This window comes from Ctenopharyngodon idella, chromosome 4 (genome assembly GCF_019924925.1).
Source record: "Ctenopharyngodon idella isolate HZGC_01 chromosome 4, HZGC01, whole genome shotgun sequence".
Taxonomy (NCBI): Eukaryota; Metazoa; Chordata; class Actinopteri; order Cypriniformes; family Xenocyprididae; genus Ctenopharyngodon; species Ctenopharyngodon idella.
Window position 1 is genome coordinate 28,839,655 of NC_067223.1, and position 20,662 is coordinate 28,860,316.

At 36.6% G+C, this 20,662-nt stretch overlaps 1 protein-coding gene across 2 annotated transcripts; it reads right to left on the reverse strand.

The window, feature by feature from the left end:
* Positions 1-5,246: 5,246 nt before the first annotated feature.
* Positions 5,247-20,477, reverse strand: zgc:171422 (uncharacterized protein LOC100001353 homolog). Of its 2 annotated transcripts, XM_051891028.1 has the most exons (9): positions 20,318-20,477; positions 19,811-20,013; positions 17,164-17,256; positions 12,652-12,747; positions 10,855-10,965; positions 10,625-10,745; positions 10,026-10,302; positions 8,367-8,419; positions 5,247-8,272 (listed from the first exon to the last, which is right to left on the reverse strand). In XM_051891028.1, the coding sequence occupies exons 1-9, from the start codon at positions 20,319-20,321 to the stop codon at positions 7,554-7,556; spliced, it is 1,677 nt and encodes a 558-aa protein (XP_051746988.1). In that variant the 5' UTR covers positions 20,322-20,477; the 3' UTR covers positions 5,247-7,553. The 2 variants fall into 2 exon arrangements, with proteins under 2 accessions (XP_051746988.1, XP_051746989.1); XM_051891029.1 differs by lacking the exons at positions 5,247-8,272; positions 8,367-8,419; positions 10,026-10,302 and adding an exon at positions 10,414-10,476.
* Between the last annotated feature and the right edge of the window lie 185 nt (positions 20,478-20,662).

A 20,662-nucleotide genomic window follows, 5' to 3' on the forward strand; every position in this document is an offset into this window, starting at 1 on the left:
ATGGCTGTGTTTCCGCCAACTGGCAACCCGGGGTGGCGAAATACTATTGGGTAAATTGGCTACGTGCGGTCTAGCACAGACCAAAACAAAAATAGAAATTCCGACACGGAACGCAAATTTCAAAGTAAAATAACTGGCTGTAGCATTGGTTTTTAGAGAAACAAGTATGTGAACTCAGCATGTTTAATAAATATCTGCAAACATATTATGGTATTTTTATACTTTAGTACAGTCAAAAACGTACATAGAGCACCTTTAATTGCATTTACACTCACAGTTAAGACACTTATAATAATAATAATAATAATAATAATATGTTTAATTTATATAGCGCCTTTCCCAAGCTCAAGGACGCTTGCGATTGCATTTTCAGTCAGTCAAGGAAGAACAGAAATGTGAAAGATAAGAGGAAAACCAGTCAAAAGCTTTACCAGTAATTCCAATTGCTAAAAAGCGTGAGAGAAGCATCTAATGAATAACAGTGTCAAATGCAGAGCTAAGATCCAACAGATAAAGAGTGCTAAGAGCACCAGAATCAGACAGAGGCTAAGAGGAGACCATACCTTAACCAGAGCTGTTTCAGGACTGAAACCAGGTTCATGGAGGTTATGTGCTGTAACTGGGAAGCAACAATTTTTTCTAATATCTTAGAAAAGAGAGGTTTGAGATAGGCCCATTGTTACTTAAGAGATGAAGGATCAAGACCAGGCTTTTTCAGAACAGGGGTGACAGCAGCCATCTTAAGCTTCAAATGGAACTATTCCAGAGGACATTTACATTTTAATAAAATGGGTAATGACAGAGCGGTCAAGGAATTTTTCAGTAAAGAGGTTGGTGCAGGATCAAGAAGACTAGCTGAGGGATTAGACTGCCTGATTATCCCATAATCAAATGATTAAAGAAACATTATCAGCATGATGGTGAAAAACTACATTTCTTGTCTATTACTACCTACTGCTACTTATACCAACAACAGAAATAAGCACAGTTAGAATAGCAAAATATGTGGGAGAGCATTGCTACTTTGTAACTATATTGTTGTGCAATAGGTAGCACTTTGATAATAATACTTAATCAAAACAAGTTAGCACATACTTTATAGTTGAAAGGGTTGGTTATGGTTACACATGAATTTGGTTACAAAATAGATGTGTAAGATGATAAAACACAGTTAATTGTACCCAGGATGTGTGTTGAATGTTACCTGAGAAAGACAGAGAGAGAGTGCTGGGGACTTCAGTCTGGCCTATATGGATTTAACCCAGTTTTCCAGGAAGGCAGAGCTCAGGAAGAGCAGAGGCCCAAGAAACGAGCCAGAGAAAAGAGAAAAAAACCCAGAGCAACAGTTACAATTTTCTTTTATCCCTTCCTTGACCATGTGACTAAAACCAAATGCGAGACATTAAAACTGACCAATCATTTTCCTCCACCGTACTAAAGGTGTGACAATTATCAGACCCCTGATGTAGACATTTTGGCCTATAGGTCTTGTTCACTATCAACCAGGCTTGGGAGGGTTACTTTAAAAATATATTCCGTTACAGTTACAAATTACTTTATAAAAAAAGTATTCAGTAACGTAATCCAAGTACCACAATATGAAAGTAATGTAATCTGGTTACTTTTGGATTACTTCAAGGTCATATATATATATATATATATATATATAAAGAAAGAAAGAGAAATTTGGGGGGATGAACTACTTTACTATAAATAATTTGCATTTTTAAATTTAATTTTAATTGCTTCTTCTCAATTTCTGCAAGTTTTTTTAAATGCACATGGGTCTCAACAATAAAAATATTTTACAAATCTGATAAATTATCTATTGCAATATTATTATCGTTGTTGTTGTTTAGAGCTTAAAAATATAATGTTAAGCATTTTGGTTACTTTTAAAACCTATTAAAACTAAGCAATCATGTCTCATTTCCACAACTTGGGAATACACAGCCCTGAATATATACATATATATATATATATATGTGTGTGTGTGTGTGTGTGTGTGTGTGTGTGTGTGTGTGTGTGTGTGTGTGTGTAAAGGGCTATTCAGACATCTAGTGGCTACAGTATGGTATTACAGATTATTTTTTAGTCCTTTGATAAAGAAAGTGTTTTCGTAGCTGGAAGGCAGAGTTTGCATTGTACAACCATGTTGTTTGCATTTTCATCTTTGAAAACAAAACAACAGCGAAATTTCCATGAATTGAAAGCGTTTTCCCCGCGAGCAGCAACGTTTCAACTAGCAGCAGCGATTCAATATGCATCTGAGGAGAGTGTAGACGGGTGTTATTTGCGCATGCACCAGCGGGTGGCTCACGTGAGACATCACTGGCAACAGAAACAGGAAATACTGTATAATCAAGCAGCGCTTAATATGTGTTATTATAGCAAAATAATTATTTATTTAGTTTTAAATGAAACGATTGTAATCCTGATAGTATCCCCTCTTTTTTCAAAATGTAACTGTAATCTGATTACTACGTTTTTTGACGTAACTGTAACGAACTACAGTTACTGGATTTTTGTATCCTGATTACGTAACGCCGTTACATTTATTCCGTTACTCCCCAACCCTGCTATCAACACACTTCTCCTAGAGTGTGAATGAGACTGTATCCATAGTTTCTATTCTAATATGAAATATGTCAGAGATTTTGGGCACCCAGAGCATTTGTGATAGATCTGTAAGATTATTAATGAAGTTATCTTTAGTGGTTAAAATAATAGTTCTACCAGATTGGTAACACTGAGCAGGTTGAGTGACCTTGGTTAAGTGTATATAAGAGACCAAGGTAGAGATCTGACATGTCATCACTTGCGTCATCACAGAATGTCAGTAAACGTTATTCTAAATGTGTCATTTTCATTATCTATGCGAATATTGAAATAACCAACAATCACAACTCTATCGACAGAAACTACTAGATCCGACAGAAAATCAGCTAATTCTTAAAGAAAGTCTGTATACTGTAGCAAGAACAAGCAGGGCTCATGTTTATAGCAACACCCTGGGTGTGTTGAATATATTTATCTGCTTTAAGCCAGGTTTCTGTCAAACAGAGTGCATCCAATTTACGACCACTAATCATTTCTTTTACGATTAGTGATTTAGATGAAAGTGATTTAATATTTAGAAGCTCAAACTTTAGAACATTTTCTTTTTCCTAGACGAGTTAACAAGTATTTTGCAAAATAGACACAGTCTAAGTGATACAGTCGCTATGTGTTGTAATTTATGAGCTACTTGACAACTCAAGCCAGCTAACATACGGTTGGTTAAGCTAGTCTGTCTGCTTCCTGACCTGAGCCCCAGTTAGTCAACTACTAACACACTGTGAAGACTTTGAGCGAGGTTTTGTAAAAAAGAGAGTGGGACCTTTCTTCGAGGGATGGAGACGTCTTTGTTAAACAACTAGCCATTCACTGACAATAAGCTACTTTATATCTAGTCATTATGATATGCAGAGAAGGGCCAGAGCAAATGACAGCATCTGACTTATTGACTTTTTAAAACAATCTTTAGTTGTAGTTATTGATAAACATGTTCACCCCCAAAGACTTAAAGTTCTTTCTATAAAAACTTAGTTTGATTACTTGCGTATATAGGCATGTGACGGTATCAAATTTTCATGTTGCGATTAATTGCTGAAGCTTTTATCATGGTATAAGGTATTATCACGATATTGAAATAAGTTGAAAAAAGAGTGTTGTCATAGTATAACAGGTTTAAGAACTCTTTTTGTAATAACAAAAAGAACTTTGAATGTTTAAATACAATAATACAATACACAAATATATATAAAGTAAAATTTTCAAACAGATTAAAGTGCAAAAGAATTAGGCTATAAAGAACAACAGGTAACACTTTTACAATAAGGTCTCATTATTTAATCCATTAACTAAGTTTGAACAATAGCTACATTTGTTACAGAAAGTATTATTTTTTGTTAATGTTAGTTAAAAAACACAACTGATCATTGTTAGTATTATCTCAGGTCCATTAAATAAGTTCTTTTGATTTTAGTAATGTTATTAAACAGTAACTAAGAAATTAACATTAACTAAGAACAATTAATGCTTTATAAGTATTTTTCATTGTCAGTTTGGTAATAATGAATTAACACGTTAACTAATGAAGCCGTATGTATCAAAGTTTTACTGAACAATAACAAATAATCAGAATATTCCTAATCATTAGGGCATGTTGTAGTCCAGATTAAAATATAAAAATGTTTAAGTTTGAAAATAAATAGCCTATTAAGTCTTTAAGTATTAAGTATTTGGTGCTGTGATGAACAACATTGAGATTACAAAAAAATGAATGCTGTTTGAAGCATTTTAAAAACTTAACTAGCGCAGGTGCTTTGTTTGCGGGGTTTCCGGGGTAACCGCTGCATTCTGCTGTTCCATCAGCGCCCTCTGCTGTCAGAGAGTGAACGTGCACTTTCATTCAGCGCGTCTCTTCACTCCTTCCACCATGTGCTTCTCATGCACGTTGGGCTTGTTTACATCTGAGCACGTGTCCCTTTGACGCAGAATAAGGAAGTCTTCTGCATTTTATACGGTTGATGGGGAAAGTATTAAGTACATTATAAAAATGTATTATTTACGGTATTTTGAAGTGCCCACGATAACAATATCGTGCATATTCATTATCGTGATATATCGCATTACCGAATATCGGCACGTCTACTTGCGTAACATGGTTGAATGCTTGAGATTGAAAAGAACAGCCAACCAGAGAACATTTATTAAAATTTTGTAGAAAGGATCCAAATGATATTTCATCTTGTCAATTTTTAATAGAATGCTTCTTTTTTGGAATGAAAAAAATAATGGGTTAAGTGCTAAATGTGGGAAACTAAATATTACATTTTTGGAAATTACAATGTTAATTAAAATGAATGAATGAACAAACAATGAATGTCAATTCAACAGATTAACAAATTAAAAAATATGCCACAGTTTTAATTTTTATTAAAGGCTTGTTTTTATTAAATTGTCATAAAGGTCTTTGGATCCAGATGATGTCTGTCTGCTTTAGCTGGTCCTTTAGCTTCTTTGTCTCTCATTGCTTTCTTCTTTTTCTGCATTTTAAAAACACACCTAAAGTGCCAAACCTTTATTTTTTTATTGACTGTACATCACTACTACCTTGAATTTCTTTTATGTATACAATAGGCTACACACCTGTTTATCTTGATATATATATAAAAAAAAGATATTTAAAAATGACACCACCATTAACAATATGAGATTTTTAATTCCCACTTTAAGTCATCAACACATTTATTTAGTTTAGTATGAGGCTATAACATTCAGCACATTTCATTAATAATTGCATACTGAGCATGATTCTAGCTTAAAATAATCTTAGAAAAACCTAAATCTAAAAGAAAAACTCTTAACAGTGGGCTCCAAACCTAAATTTCTACAGAAAATATCCATGGCACGAAACTATGTTACACATTAGTAATGCAAGAAAATGTTAAAGCTGTTCTTCAAATGACTTTGTTGTAGTGAAACAACTGCAGTTCAACGGCGTCAGATTGGCAGGAAACATTTTAATTAAAGGGATAGTTCACCTCAATTTATTTACTCACTCTTATGTCTGCAAGTCTTCTGAAGTCTTGGTTTTGTGTGGGAAACAGACTGGAGCTTAAAGGGTTAGTTCACCCAAAATGAAAATTCAGTCATTAATTACTCACCCTCATGTCGTTCCACACCCTTAAGACCTTCATTCATCTTCAGAACAAAAATTAAGATATTTTTGATAAAATCTGATGGCTCAGGGAGGTCTCCATTGCCAGCAAGACAATTAACACTTTCAAATGCCCAAAAAGGTACTAAAGACATATTTAAAACAGTTCATGTGACTTCAGTGGTTCAACCTTAATGTTATAAAGCGAGCAGAATACTTTTTGTGCGCCAAAAAATAAATAAATAAATAAAAATAACGACTTTATTCAACAATATCTAGTGATGGGCGATTTCAAAACACTGCTTCATGAAGCTTCAAAGCTTTACGAATCTTTTGTTTTTTTCAAATCAGTGGTTTGGAACATGTATCAAACTGCCAAAGTCATGTGAACCATTGAAATTTCAAAACACTTATGATGTAACAAAGCCTCGTTTACTGAAATCACGTGACTTTGGCAGTTTGATACACACTCCGAACCACTGATTCAAAACAAAAGATACTAAGCTTCATGAAGCAGTGTTTTGAAATCGCCCATCACTAGATACTGTTGAATAAAGTCGTTATTTGTTTTTTGGCGCACAAAAAGTATTCTCGTCGCTTTATAATATTAAAATTAAACCACTGAAGTCACATGAACTGTTTTAAATATGTCTTTAGTAGCTTTCTGGGCATCTGAAAGTATAATTATCTTGCTGGCAATGGAGGCCTCACTGAGCCATTTGATTTTATCAAAAATATCTTAATTTGTGTTCTGAAAATGAACAAAGGGGTGTGGAATGACATGAGGGTGAGTAATTAATGACAGAATTTTCATTTTTGGGTGAACTAACCCTTTAAGTTGTCATTCAGTGGTGGTACTCACCTTCAGTAAGCTGTTCATTTTTGTTTCTTCTGAGACAATTATTTTTAATAAATCAGATTTGGTTAACAAATCAAACTGATCTAGTTCTCACTCAATAACTCAATGATCCGGCCACAGTTAACAGCTCAGAAGAAGGGGAATATTATTATTGAATAAACAACTTAAATTTCAATTCATTACTCACAGAAAGGAATAATATGACTTGACAAGACTTGGAATATAATGCATAAGCTGTATGGACTATAATGATGACATTTTTTTGTCATTTTTAGAGCTTGAAAGATGTGGTCAACTATGATCTTTCAAATGGAAAAGAGCTGTGATAAGTTTCTTTTTGTGTCCCACAGAAAAACCACAACAGTAAACGGGTTTGGACATGGACATTGGTCATGAGGGTGAGTAAATAATGACAGGATTGAAATTTTTGATTGAACTATGTTTTCACTCCACACAAGGCACTCAGGATGACAACATGATTCAAGTCAAACACTGTGGCTCTTCATGTGCCTGTTCAAGTGTGTACGACACGTGTAAGCCTTTGGGCACAGAGGACATGGGAACGGCCTCTTCCCAATATGAGTGTACATGTGCTTGCTCAAGTCATAGCGCCGGATGAATCGTTTCCCGCATTGTAAGCAGCAGTGTGGACGCTCTCCGGTGTGAAAGCACATGTGCGCCGTCAGGTGACTCGAAACTACAAATTTCTTGCTGCAGATTTTACACTGATACGGCTTCTCTCCCGTGTGAGAACGCAGATGCACCTGCAGGCATCCGGCGGAGACGAAACCCTTTCCGCACTGATGGCAAACGTATGGCTTCTCCCCAGTGTGAATCCTGATATGGATTTTCAAATTCCCAGACAGTGAAAACTGCTTCTCGCAGTACGGACAGACATGCGGCCGCTCGCCAGAATGACATCTCATGTGGGATTTTAATTGGATTTTGCTGTAAAACCGCTTTCCGCATTGCGAACAAAGGAGAGGTTTCTCACCCGTGTGGTTTGAGAGGTGGGCGAGCAGACTGCTGTTCGCCTGAAAAGCACTTCCCACACTGGTCGCATATATACGGCCTAAACTCCGCGTGCGTCTTCAGATGGCTTCTTAATTCGCTGTCGACGCTGAACGTCAATTCACAAAAACGACACTTTCCTGGCTGCCGTTCCGGTTTAGATGGGGGGGCGTCTTTAACTTTATGAGTCTTCTGGTGGATTAAACTGGCTCGGTATGAGCCGAAAGTCTCGTTGCATTGTTTACAGGTGTAGTTCCTTTTAACAGCAGGAGTTCGGTGAGCTCGCCGGTGACCCACTAATCGTGACAGACTTGTGAACAGCCGTCCACATTCAGGGCATTTGTGTGTGGTTTTCTCTTTGTGCACTCGGTTGTGTCTGTATAGGGTCCTGAGGGATCTAAAGTGGGCTGTGCATTTGATGCACTTGAAAATTCTGGTATTGCAGCTGGTGTTCTTGTGTGCCGTCAGCTGCGTCAAATCGTCAAAAGCTTGCCCACACTGATGACACTCGTGTGTCCCCGCCTGGGTGTGAATTTCCTGGTGCTTGACAAGATCAGACCGATAGATGAAGTATTTTGTGCACTGCTGACATTTGTGTACGGTTCTGCCTGCATAGTGGAAGCCTTTAGAAGGTGAGTTTGGGAAGGTGTCAAGAGCGGGCCGCTGGAGAGGCACAGCAGTCTGAAAAATTAAATCACCTAAAGGAAAACATGGGACAAACAGAGATGGTTTAGTCTAAAGATGATGAAAAGGTGTAATGAGAATCTTGACAGATATTCAGAAGGGCTGTACCTCTATGAGCATCGTTGGTGGATGACGGTACGCTTGGCTCCTCTGAGTTACTCCTACAAAATAATAAACAGGATACAAACAATCAAACATTTTATATCTTAAAGGGTTAGTTCACCCCAAAATTAAAATTCTGTTATTAATTACTCACCCTCATGTCGTTCCACATGCGTAAGACTTTCGTTCATCTTCAGAACACAAATTAAGATATTTTTGATGACAGAATGCTGTCAGATTTCCTTCCACAGACTGCCTTTGCAACTGAAACTTTGACGCCTTAAAAAGTTCATAAAGAGATCGGAAAACTAATCCATATGAATTGAGCGGTTTAATCCAAATTTTCTGAAGAGAATCAATTCACTTTTTATGATGAACAGATTTCATTTGACTTTTACTCGCATGTAAACATTGATCAGCGAACATAAGCAGCACAAGAATGAACCTCATTGGTTACGCAGCCCATTTGAGCTTCTGGAAGAGGTTTGTTCTTGTGCGTTATTCAAAAAATCTGGACTAAACCGCTCGATTCATATGGATTCGTTTTCCGATTTCTTTATTAACTTTTTCAGTTGCAAAGGCAGTCTATGGAAGGAAATCGGATTCATTAAAAAGATCTTAATTTGTGTTCTGAAGATGAACGAAAGTCTTACGGGTGTGGGACGACATGAGAGTGAGTAATTAATGACATTATTTTCATTTTGGGGCAAACTAACCTTTTAATTCAAGAACACTACAAAGCAAATTTCATAGCAATGTGCTCAAAAAAAAGAGACTCTGAGACTTTCAGTCTCAGACAGTAATCATCTTGAAATTATTATTGAATGTTGTGAATTTGTTGCACAAGACGCACTCTCAGAAATTGCATATCAGAAAACTGTCACCTACACCATTAACACCAACACCAAAAATGATTTCATTTGAGTGTGACAACTTCAATTTTGTGGTGTTCATCATACAAAATGGCCATTGATTTTGGAGCTTGAGCCTTGGACCCTAATGACTTTCACTGTATGGACAAAAACAGCTAAAAAATTCTTCAAACGTGACCCTGGACCACAAAACCAGTCATAAGTCGCACGGGTATATTTGTAACAATAGCCAACTATACAATGTATGGGTCAAAATTATCGATTTTTTTTATGCCAAAAATCATTAGGATATTAGGTAAAGATCATGTTCCATAAAGATATTTTGTAAATTTCCTACCTTAAATATATCTCAAATTTATTTTTGTAAGTAATATGCATTGCTAAGTACTTCATTTGGACAACTTTAAAGGTGATTTTCTCAATATTTTGATTTTTTTGCACCTTCAGATTCCAGATTTTCAAATAGCTGTATCAAATTTGTCCTATCCTAACAAACCATACATCAATGGACAGCTTTTTTATTCAGCTTTCAGATGATGTATAAATCTTAATTTCAAAAAATTGGTTTTGTGGTCCAGGGTCACAAATATCTTTCTTTGTGTTCTAAAGAAAAAAGAAAATTATACAATTCTGAAGAGATAAGAGTGATAGAAGTTATTTTTGCATTATTCCTTCAAGTTAAATTAAAAAAGGAAAGAAATAATCTATTTAACTTCAGTAATTGATTAGTTGGTTGTTATATAACTAGCTGACCATCCTGCCCACAACTAGTAATATGGTAATGTAAACGTACCGTTGCAATTCATCAGCATTTGAGTTTGTTTCCTTTTCACCATCACTGTCTCTGGAGGACTCTGATGATTCACAGCTGGAGTTGGATCCAACATCCTGGACATTTGGATCACCTGTCCCAGTCTCCTTGTCCATACTATGTTGTTGGTTTGGCAGGTTTTTAGAATCAAGAGGCAGTAACTTGCCATCATCACTGTGCTGGTTTATAACTACTGAGTTGCCAACAGGTGGCAGTGACAATGATGAAACTATTCGATCTTCAACTATTGTTGGAAGAGCTTCAAAATAAAAATATGAAAACAAAATTAGCCATTGACCAATTGTGCTTAACTGTATTTTTCTAGTAATAGAAGTAGGTCTTCATGAGGGGCTTACTTGGTTAGCCGGATAAGTTTTGGTGTATCTCAACATAAATTTGTGATTTTCCATTTTTATCTAGAAAGCTTATTCAGCTTTGTTAAAGAAACAGCCAATCAGAATTCTAAAACCTGTTTGCTAAGCAAAGTAGATATCTCAGCTCTAATTCACTAACATATCTGATTAACAAAGTTCAACCTAAAGCATATGGAATAACACTAATATTCAAAGACTAAATTTTACCATTTTTTTCCAAAGTCCCACAAACATCTGTTTGCAGCAAGGATAGCAAATTGTGTGATTTGCAAACAGAGTCCACACATGCATCGAGCTCCCCAGGGTGACAGCTGAGCAACAATGAAAGCTGAAATAAAAGAAAATGAAGATTAAAAATACATTACAAACACAAAAAATCTGTATAACTAAGTAGCAGGCCTGAATCATTCAGATATGATAAGCGTGTATCATCAGACCTGTTTGAAGTTTGGTACAGGCAGAAGTTGCTCCAATCTGGAGAGGAAAAAGCCAACAAGGACTTGCAGTGCTTTATCAAAGTCAGGACCATACTCGACTGGAAATACTTCCTGAAACACAAAAACAAATTTCATTTGAAGTCTTCATGCAAACCTGAAAAACAGCCATTAAGATTTAGCAACTTCCACTGCAGTTCATAGCACCTATGGTGCAGGTCGGACATCAAGAACATGTCTTTAGCACATGTTCACAAGACTCTGAAATGAAAGGTGCAAGAGAACTCTTAAATGAATCTTATGGAGCTGAGAATGAACATTCACCCATAGACAAGCAAAATTGTCTGTTTTTTTATACAGTTACACGTGTGGTTGGGTATTGTCTGAATTCAAGCGATTCCAATTCTGCTTATCGATTCCTATTCTTATCGATTCCCAGTTTTGATTCCAATAAGGTAAAAAAATGAAGTCAAACATTTAAATAGCCTATCAAACATATTTATTCTGTCTTTTTGCAAAACAAAAATCAGCAGCCTACAGAACAAAAATCAACAGCCGAACAGCGTAAAGAATACTTACACAAGGAGCTTTTGCCTATAGTTTTAACAAAAATACCACAGCAAAAACAACTAGACAAACTAATATAAATTTCAAATAATATTAAAGACAAGTAAATAGTCAGTAATAAAATAAGAACAAATAAATTAGCTATAGTACAAATAAATACAACTCAACAAAGTTCAGGTACGGAAATTGAAATCAGATGTAATCAAATGTAAAATAAGTTCTTTTCATAAATAAATTATACATTTATCTAAAGTTACAAAAGTTATTCATTCAAGAAATTATTCAGTCAAGATCAGAAACTATCTTTTTTTAGATACGGTTGCTCCTTTGCACTTTGAACCCTATTCCTTTCCTTGGGTCATTTTGACCCGAAATGATTATATTTTGAATTTTTAAAAATCTGGTGTTTATCTGAGTGGTCTAAAGCCCAGAACACACTAAGCCTACGGCGACGAACTAGTGGCGACGAAGGCAGACTGTGGGGTTGGCTCACGTCGGCAGCATCTGGGTCCAAAGTTGCCCTGACACCTGCTGCTCGACACCCGACGGCCAAGTAGCACGTCCGTTCTGCGCCTGCGTAAGATGAAATGCCTTTCCGTACCAGCAGGTGGCAGTAGCTGAACAGCCCATCAGAATGATCAGATGGCCCGACTGACGCCGATTCAACATGTCGAATCGGCCGAAAAAGCCGACGAGGACCAACTTCAGGCGACGATGCGGAACATACTGAGAAAACTTAGTCGGCCGACGAACAAAAACTGCCTGCCGGCTTGGTGTGTTCTGGGCTTAAGAGCTTGCTTAAAACTTTCACACTTGAAATGAGAATATACACATTCTCACACACACACACAAATGACAGGATTCATAGGATTTGTAGTTGTAATAAAAATGGTAATAAATCCTTCCCTTGTGGGTCAATTTGACCCCCATAAGGAATGAATGGGAAATGGGGAAAACAATTTTTTGGTCAAAAAATATATAAAGATCTGGCACAATTCAGTACACACACATGCTTAAATGAAGAGAAGAGACTAGAATATCCCCAATGCAGAAAAGACTCACACAAACACACAGAAATACATAGAATCTCCATAGAAAAACTATAGGCCCCTCTAGTGGCAGTAATCATAAAATGCAGATTAATGTCACCCTGTTTTTTCATCTGGAACATTTCATACTCAAGAGTGTTTGTTCACGTCTCCAACTTTTTTAATGGATCTTGAAGTCACTGACCTGAAAGAAGTATTCTCTTTTCATGGAATCCTCTAGCAAGCTCAGAACGAGTTGAAGTACGCTGTCTTGTAAGCTCTCCATGTCTGTGTCATTCACCTGTGGACAAACAGAAAATCAATTCAAGCCAACTGTGTCACAACAGCATTTACTAGTAAATGATGTGTGAAAAGCTTAGGTGCGTAGTCCAGACATTACAGCTGTGCAGAGAGTGATCCAACCTCTGCAGCATCACCCACAAGAGCTTTCACCATGAGAACGGCATTGTTCTTTATGTTGTTGAGAGCAAAGAAGGTGCTGAGCTCATCCAGAGGAGAAAAAAAAAGTTCACAGTCTATGATGTTTGCTGATTCTCTGCTACAAGCTTAAAGTGTCAGTGGAGTCGACCTGCAATTTCACATTGTCTCTGTACTAGGGATGTCCCCTAATAATCAGCCCTAGTAGTAAAGGATGACCCTCAAAAAAAAAACTGATGAGCAAACTCTTTAGGTAAACGTTCATCAATCATTTATTGACCTCAAACATAGCTTTTGAAACATGTAAGTAGTAGCCTAACATTATACTCTTTACATGGCCACTTGTTTTAACATTAACCTAGATAAATATGCGCTATTATTCGGAGCATATCCAAGTGTTCGTGTGGAGTGTGAAAACTAAATTAGTACAGAGCTTACTGCATGTCATGTTTAATTTAACAAACATCTCTCTATAGGTGCATCCACTATACTGCAGAGATGACAAGCCAGCGTTGTCAACTTCCATCTTTGCAGCTGATACAGACTCAGAAAACACTAGTTTATTAATAAATTATTAAAATGTTCAGACAGTCTCCTTGCTATTTTTTCTGACACATTCATAATTATTTGAATGCTTCATTTATATTTTAAAGGCTCATTATTATGGTTTAGCATATCTCTGTATGTAGAACAATGTTATATCCCTCACGCAGTAAATAAGTACTTAAAATAATATCATAAACATGCGACCAGTCCACTTATGGCTAAAGTACTTCTGTTTGTGCTGTCTTGAATTCTTCCATCACTTTTGCTTTTATACTCATGCACTGACTCGTTTGCTAAACTGAACAGCCAATTACAGCAATCTCTCTCACAGACAGCCCCGATGATGATTTAAAGGGTTAGTTCACCCCAAAATGAAATTTCTGTCATTAATTACTCACCCTCATGTCCTTCCACACCCGTAAGACCTTCGTTTATCTTCTGAACACAAATTAAGATATCTTTGATGAAATCCAAGTTGTTGTTTTTTTATCCCCCATAGAAAGCAATGAAATTACCTTCATTCAATGTCCAGAAAAGCAGTAAAGACATTGTTAAAAGTCAACATGACTGCAGTTGTTCAACCATAATGTTATGAAGCAATGAGAATACTTTTTGTGCACAAAAACAAAACAAAAACAATGACTTTATTCAACAATTTCTTCTCTACCCTGTCAGACTCGTATACAGTTGACGCAGTGAACGCTGTGCAGCGTTTCTGTGTTAACGTCCGAACGCCGGCTCAGTATTGGCTGACGCTGTTCGCGTGAACACCACGACGCATGTGTGTGATGCTGACGCAGGAGCCGGACAATACTGAGTCTGCATTCGGATGTAAACACGGAAGCGCTGAACTGCTTTCTATGGGGGATAAAAAAAATAAAAAAAAATCTTAATTTGTGTTCAGAAGACAAACAAAGGTCTTACGGGGGTGGAACGACATGAGGGTGAGTGATTAATGACTGAAATTTAATTTTTGGGTGAACTAACCCTTTAACACTCTGAATCGGGCGAACTGCTGCTGACTTCAGCCCGACTAGAGCCGACATGGGGAACACACCACAAAAACAAGCCCGACAGATGCTCACAAATGGCCCTGCAGCCGAACGCCGGCCCATAGGAATCAATGTCCAAAAGTGTTTGTATATTGTAGGTAATAAAACAAATGACAACCAGTACAAAAGACAAGAGAATTTGAGACAAAACAATGCTATGTTGTGTGAGTACAGTGGTTCAATATTAATATTATAAAGCGACAAGAATATTTTTGGTGCGCCACAAAAACAAAATAACGACTTATGAAGTGATGGCCGATTTCAAAACACTGCTTTATAAAGCTTCGGAGCGTTATGAATCTTTTGTGTCGAATCATGATTCGGATTGCGTGTTAAACCGCCAAACTGCTGAAATCGCGTGACTTTGGCGCTCCGAACCGCTGATTCGACACAAAAGATGTATAATGCTCTGAAGCTTCATTGATGGATCTTGAGAGAGGAAATGTCATTGCTGGCTATGCAGGCCTCACTGAGCCATCGGATTTCAACAAAAATATCTTAATTTGTGTTCCGAAGATTAACGAAGGTCTTACGGGTGTGGAACGGCATGAGTGTGAGTAATTAATGACATTATTTCATTTTTGGGTGAACTAACCCTTTAATTGGCCACTTAGCCGATAATCTCAAATTGAGCAAATATCAGATGATTAATCTGAGTAGCTATCACCAGTATCGACTACTGAAATTTTGGTAATGCAACACTGGTTTGAAAACTTCATAGTATAGGACTAGAGCTGCATAATTCTGGATAAACTGAGAATCACAATTTTTTTGTTTAGAACAGAGATCATGTTTCTCTGACGATTCTGACAAAATGTTAATTGCTGCAGTCTATGTAAAAAAATATTTAATGTGATTTTTTTTTTTTCGTTTGAAATGATTCATTGACTCACTCATAAAGACTTGTTTGTTTTATTACTGGATGAATCAGTATTTTTGAACAAATCTCTTGAATGAATGATTTAATGACAAATACATTTTTTAACAGTCACTTGTCGGCACCTACTGGTGTAACAATGTAACTGATACAAACTTTATTTGAAGCATCAAGTTACTTTCAAAAGGCGATTTGCTCTATTTTGATCACTACCGTAGACATCAGTGTTTATATTCGAACTATAAACTTTCATCCAAAGACTATAGAATAACACAACACGCGTCACTCGTATTGTTTCGAATGGGAGAAAGTTTACCGCGCAATATGGCGGAATAAGTCCCGCCTTCAAAATAAGAGCCAATCGCCGACTGGTAAAGTCATTGCGTCACCGCAGCGGCCGTTAGAAGCACCGGTTTCTACAGAAACAGTCAGACGCGCGCCTCCGAAACAAGGCACAAGAGATGCGCATTTAGGTCTGCGCATGCGCATTAGCTTGATCCAGCCTAAAAAATACAGGTTTTTTTGGTCATGATTCGAGCGTTTGGAAAAAAAATTTATGAGACAGTTGTTGTCAGATTTCATTGGTGATTTCAAATATGAAATTTCATCGAAAGATTGGCAAACAGCTTTGGAGAATTTGATGTTTCCCCATTCAAAGAGAAGTTGCACTTGCATGCCCGAGATGCATTTCAAAGATGGCCGCCGAGTGAAATGACTTGTCTTAAAGGGACTTTGCTTTCATCCCAGTACTTCTGTTATCATTTGAATTACTGTAACACAGAAATAATGATACTGTGTGGTTGAAAAGACTGTAAAGCTATTTTTCATACCTATACATGATAACTGCTCTTTCTGGCTCAGCAAACACGGATTTGAATTTTTGCTGTGATCATACTTGTCAAAGTTTAACAGACATAGCAGAATCGCTGTCATAGAGGAATAAGATTGTGTGAGTGTTTGAATCGAGATTTTAAGGATTAATCGTGCAGCTTTGAACAGCTTTTCAAAACCTTTGAACAACACAATGATATTCATGTCCAGGGTATCTGCAGGTATCAGCATTTTAATACTTTTTAATACCATTTTCAAGACCTTTCCAAAAAGTTTTGAGACCTGCACATCACTTCCATTGGCTTCAATGCAAACAAACAATATCACCCTGCTCAGAGATGCACATTACAAATGAATAATGGACTTTAAAAAAAAATCTATTTTGTAATATTAATACTGGACTGAAAATATATGATAATAATAATGCATTTTTATTTGGGGATACAAATAGTAATATAACAAGAGTAATACATTTTTGTTTTAATTCACTTGTATGCATTAGACATTTTACAATTACTGCGGTGTCAATTCAGTTGCATTTTTAACACCTTTGAAAAGCAAATTGAAGACATTTTAATGCTAATTAAAGCCTCATTTTTACATTAAAACTTATTTTTACATTTTAAGACTTTTAAGGATCTACGGACACCATGAGGTCATTTACTGATGTTCTACAGGGGAATCGGTTTACTGCATACAATCAAAAAATGACTATATGTAATCATAACAGACATACATAATCAGAGTATTAATCAGAATCATCTTGTAAACGTAAATGCAGTTGCATTGAGAAGATATACATTTGCATTTTGAGTGCTTCAGTTGAGTTCTATTAAAATCAGTAGATCAGTACTGGCCATTCTAAACATAATGCATTGCCCTCAAACGTCAACTCTTGCGAATTAAAATTTGGATTTAATATTTAGGAAATTATATATATAAAAATAGAAAAAAACATTGAGGCTCCACATACCTTTAATAAATCAGTAGCCTGAATTTGGTGAATGTGTGATTTGACAGTGTGAATGTCCGCGGGGAGCTCGCCTCGACACATCTCAAGAATCATCTAAAAGATCATTCACAGTGAACAAAACACACAAAACATACAACAATTAATTCACAATGGACAACATTTAATAGGTTTTAAAGTTAACTACATCTTCAGCAGTTAAAGTACCCAAGAGTAACTACATCTTTAGGCCTGTTTGCAATATATTTCTACGAGAATGTTTCTCATGTTTAGTAACAAACTAGAGTGTAAATCTTTTTGATTTTAAATTCAGTTTCACTTAAATTGACAAATACACTTTACTCTGGTTTTTAACAATAAAAAAACCAAGCTAAATTAAAAGCTCTAACAAAATTAAAGAGCATTCAGCTCCTTAAAAGATTAGTTCACTTTTAAATGAAAATTACTCCAAGCTTTACTCACCCTCAAGCCATCCTAGGTGTATATGACTTTCTTCTTTCAAATGAACACAATCGGAGATATTTTAATAAATATCCTGATGCATCCGAGCTTTATAATGGCAGTGAACAGGATCAACAAATATGAGCTGAAGAAAGTGCATCCATCCACATCCATCCATCATAAACGTACTCCACACGGCTCTGGAGGGTTAATAAAAGCCTTCTAAAGTGAAGCGATGCGTTTGTGTAAAAAATTATCCATATTTAAAGGTGCACTATGTAAGATTTTTGCAGTAAAATATCCAAAAACCACTAGGCCAGTGTTATATATTTTGTTCACTTGAGTACTTACAATATCCCAAATGTTTGCAACTATTTGTAAATCGTGAGAAAATTGCAATTTTAACCAAGGCTCCGGGACGTGTGAGGAGTCGCCTGTCAATTGCATCATACCCGCGTTACCCTCGGTTTCCGGTTTTATTTTGTAGAAACCATGGAAACACCAAAGACGTCTTAATATATTACACCTTTTAATAGACAAGGGAACAACTGTTTTGATATATTTATAGACAGAAAACTAATTGTTGTTATATAGCTCAACACGTTTAGTCTTAATGTCTAATTTTCTTGATTTTTGTTGCAAGTACTATGCTTTACCATGCCTCAGAAAAAAACACTACTTTGTGAAGTAGCTAACATAGCATAATCAGATGCAGCTTTATTTTTAGTAATAGTAACAGAATTTTCTCCATCATACTATACGTTTTAAAATTAATTGCATGCCATTTATCAACACAAGCCATCCAGCATTTAATATGATATTCTAAAATCGATCTAACTTACTGCAGTGTGCAACAAGTGTCTCACAGCAGCCGCCGCACAGAGTAATGTTATAACATTTTCAACACACTCAAATGTATCTAATATCATAAACAGAGCTGCGTTACCTCATACTCATGAACAGAAAAGCGGAAGAAGCACCGGCTACTGTGGCATAATAAAAGTTCCGCTGCTCGTGGCGTGTGTTGCGGAATCACTCCAGCGGCCTCGTTCAGCTCCCACAACACTCAGTCCTGCTCTGCTTCATACTACAGTAACGCTAATAATCACATCCATGAACATGATTTCTTCTTTTGCACCGTCTGTTGAGGTGAAGACCACATGTCCCAAGATTCCACACTCAAACTTGGCGTCATCAAGCTACGCCTTTGTTTTGAATAGGCCTCTAGCGACCTCTAGCGGACAGAAATCCTACATACTGCACCTTTAACCAGTTATGAAGTAAAATATCTAGCTTCCGCCAGACCGCGTTCCGTATTGAAATTACGAAGAAAAAAAACGGAACTGGCGTCACATCAGTTAAGCTTTTTCCGCAAGTTGATAAGGGAAGGCGTAGGACGTACGCTTTTTGAATTGCTAGAGTTTTACACTTTCTTCGTAAGTAGAATATGGAAGCGGTCTGGCGGAAGCTAGATATTTTTTTTATTAACCCCCCCAGAGCCTTTATTAACCCCCCGGAGCCGTGTGGAGTACGTTTATGATGGATGGATGTGGATGGAGGCACTTTCTTCAGCTCATACTCGTTGATCCTGTTCACTGCAATTATAAAGCTTGGATGCGTCAGAATATTTACTAATATATCTCCGATTGTATTCATCAGAAAGAAGAAAGTCATATACACCTAGGATGGCTTGAGGGTGAGTAAAGCTTGGGGTAATTTTCATTTGAAAGTGAACTAATCCTTTAAGAACTGAAAGTGAGAGATTCCACTTTTTGGAAATGAAAAACTCTTTTGCAGCAGTATGCTCAACCATCAAACAATTATTAAATATTGCTTCTGCATATTGTTCTGAAAGTAAGTAGGGCCTCATTTCAAAGGCTGCGAAGGTCACATTTGTTGGCCGCATACATTATCGAAGCTGCAACAATTATAAAATTGACTGTTAGCTCTTATGAGCCGTAATTACTGTAATTTCTTACTTTAGAATGTGGTGGTTGCTCTCCTGAAATGACACACAGGTAGTAATCTTCTTCACACACACTGACTGTTATCTATTAAGTCTGGGTGTCAGGAAATGTGTTGCATGTGCAAGGATCCAGCACTAACAGATTACCTAACAGTGGACTGACACATTTCACCACTGTAACTGCGTCAGGAGAGCAAACCTCAATGAAAACGGTAACAAATACTGTACATAAACACATCTAACCTTAGCTCGCAGTCCTACTATCAAAGTGGCTCTCTGTCTCCTGCTTAAGAGTTCTGGCACGAGGTTTGTCATCACAGAAACAAATTCTTCTAGTTTTCCAAATTGCTCCACATTCTGTTCCTGGACAACTTGCCACATGAAGGCAGATGTAAGACGAAGGGGAGAAACCAGCAGGCGAAGTGAGGAGAGAGGAGGGACAGACTCTACAGAGAGACAGAGATATACAAACATTTATTAAAATGTTTAAAAATGTTTTGCATATACACATTACATGTATATTAATTTACACGTAAAAAAATATTGTAACAAAAACACAACTAACAACTAATAATAACGTTACATGCCAGAAAATAATCTATCAGTCTCATCCAACATGATGTACTAGCTGTGTACTTCAAAGCTATGATACTCTACATCAGCCTAGCCACGAGAGATACTGTGGCTCTGGGCATTATAGACCTAACGGCAAATAATATAAATCATTGCAAGGTAGATAATTATACACACCCATTGCTTCTTTCTTTAAAAATATTTGGACTGACAAACAGTCTTGTTTCCAACTTCGTCCGTTGACTCGTTCCGTTACACACTGCGCATGCGTATGAAATAGATTGCGTATTAGAACCAAGAGCGGCAAATAGCAAAAGGTGTACTTTTAATGGGGCGGGCTTATCTGCTTTGGCTTTGTCTCTGATTGGTTAGGTGCGATGGTTGTAAATAATAATTATCCAATTTTTACTTTCACTTTGTATCTTTTTTTTTTTTTAAATATGTTTTAAAGGTCATCAATGACATTACTATAAAATATATTATCCAAACTACTTTCTGAAGCAGCACATAAGCGTCTGTCAC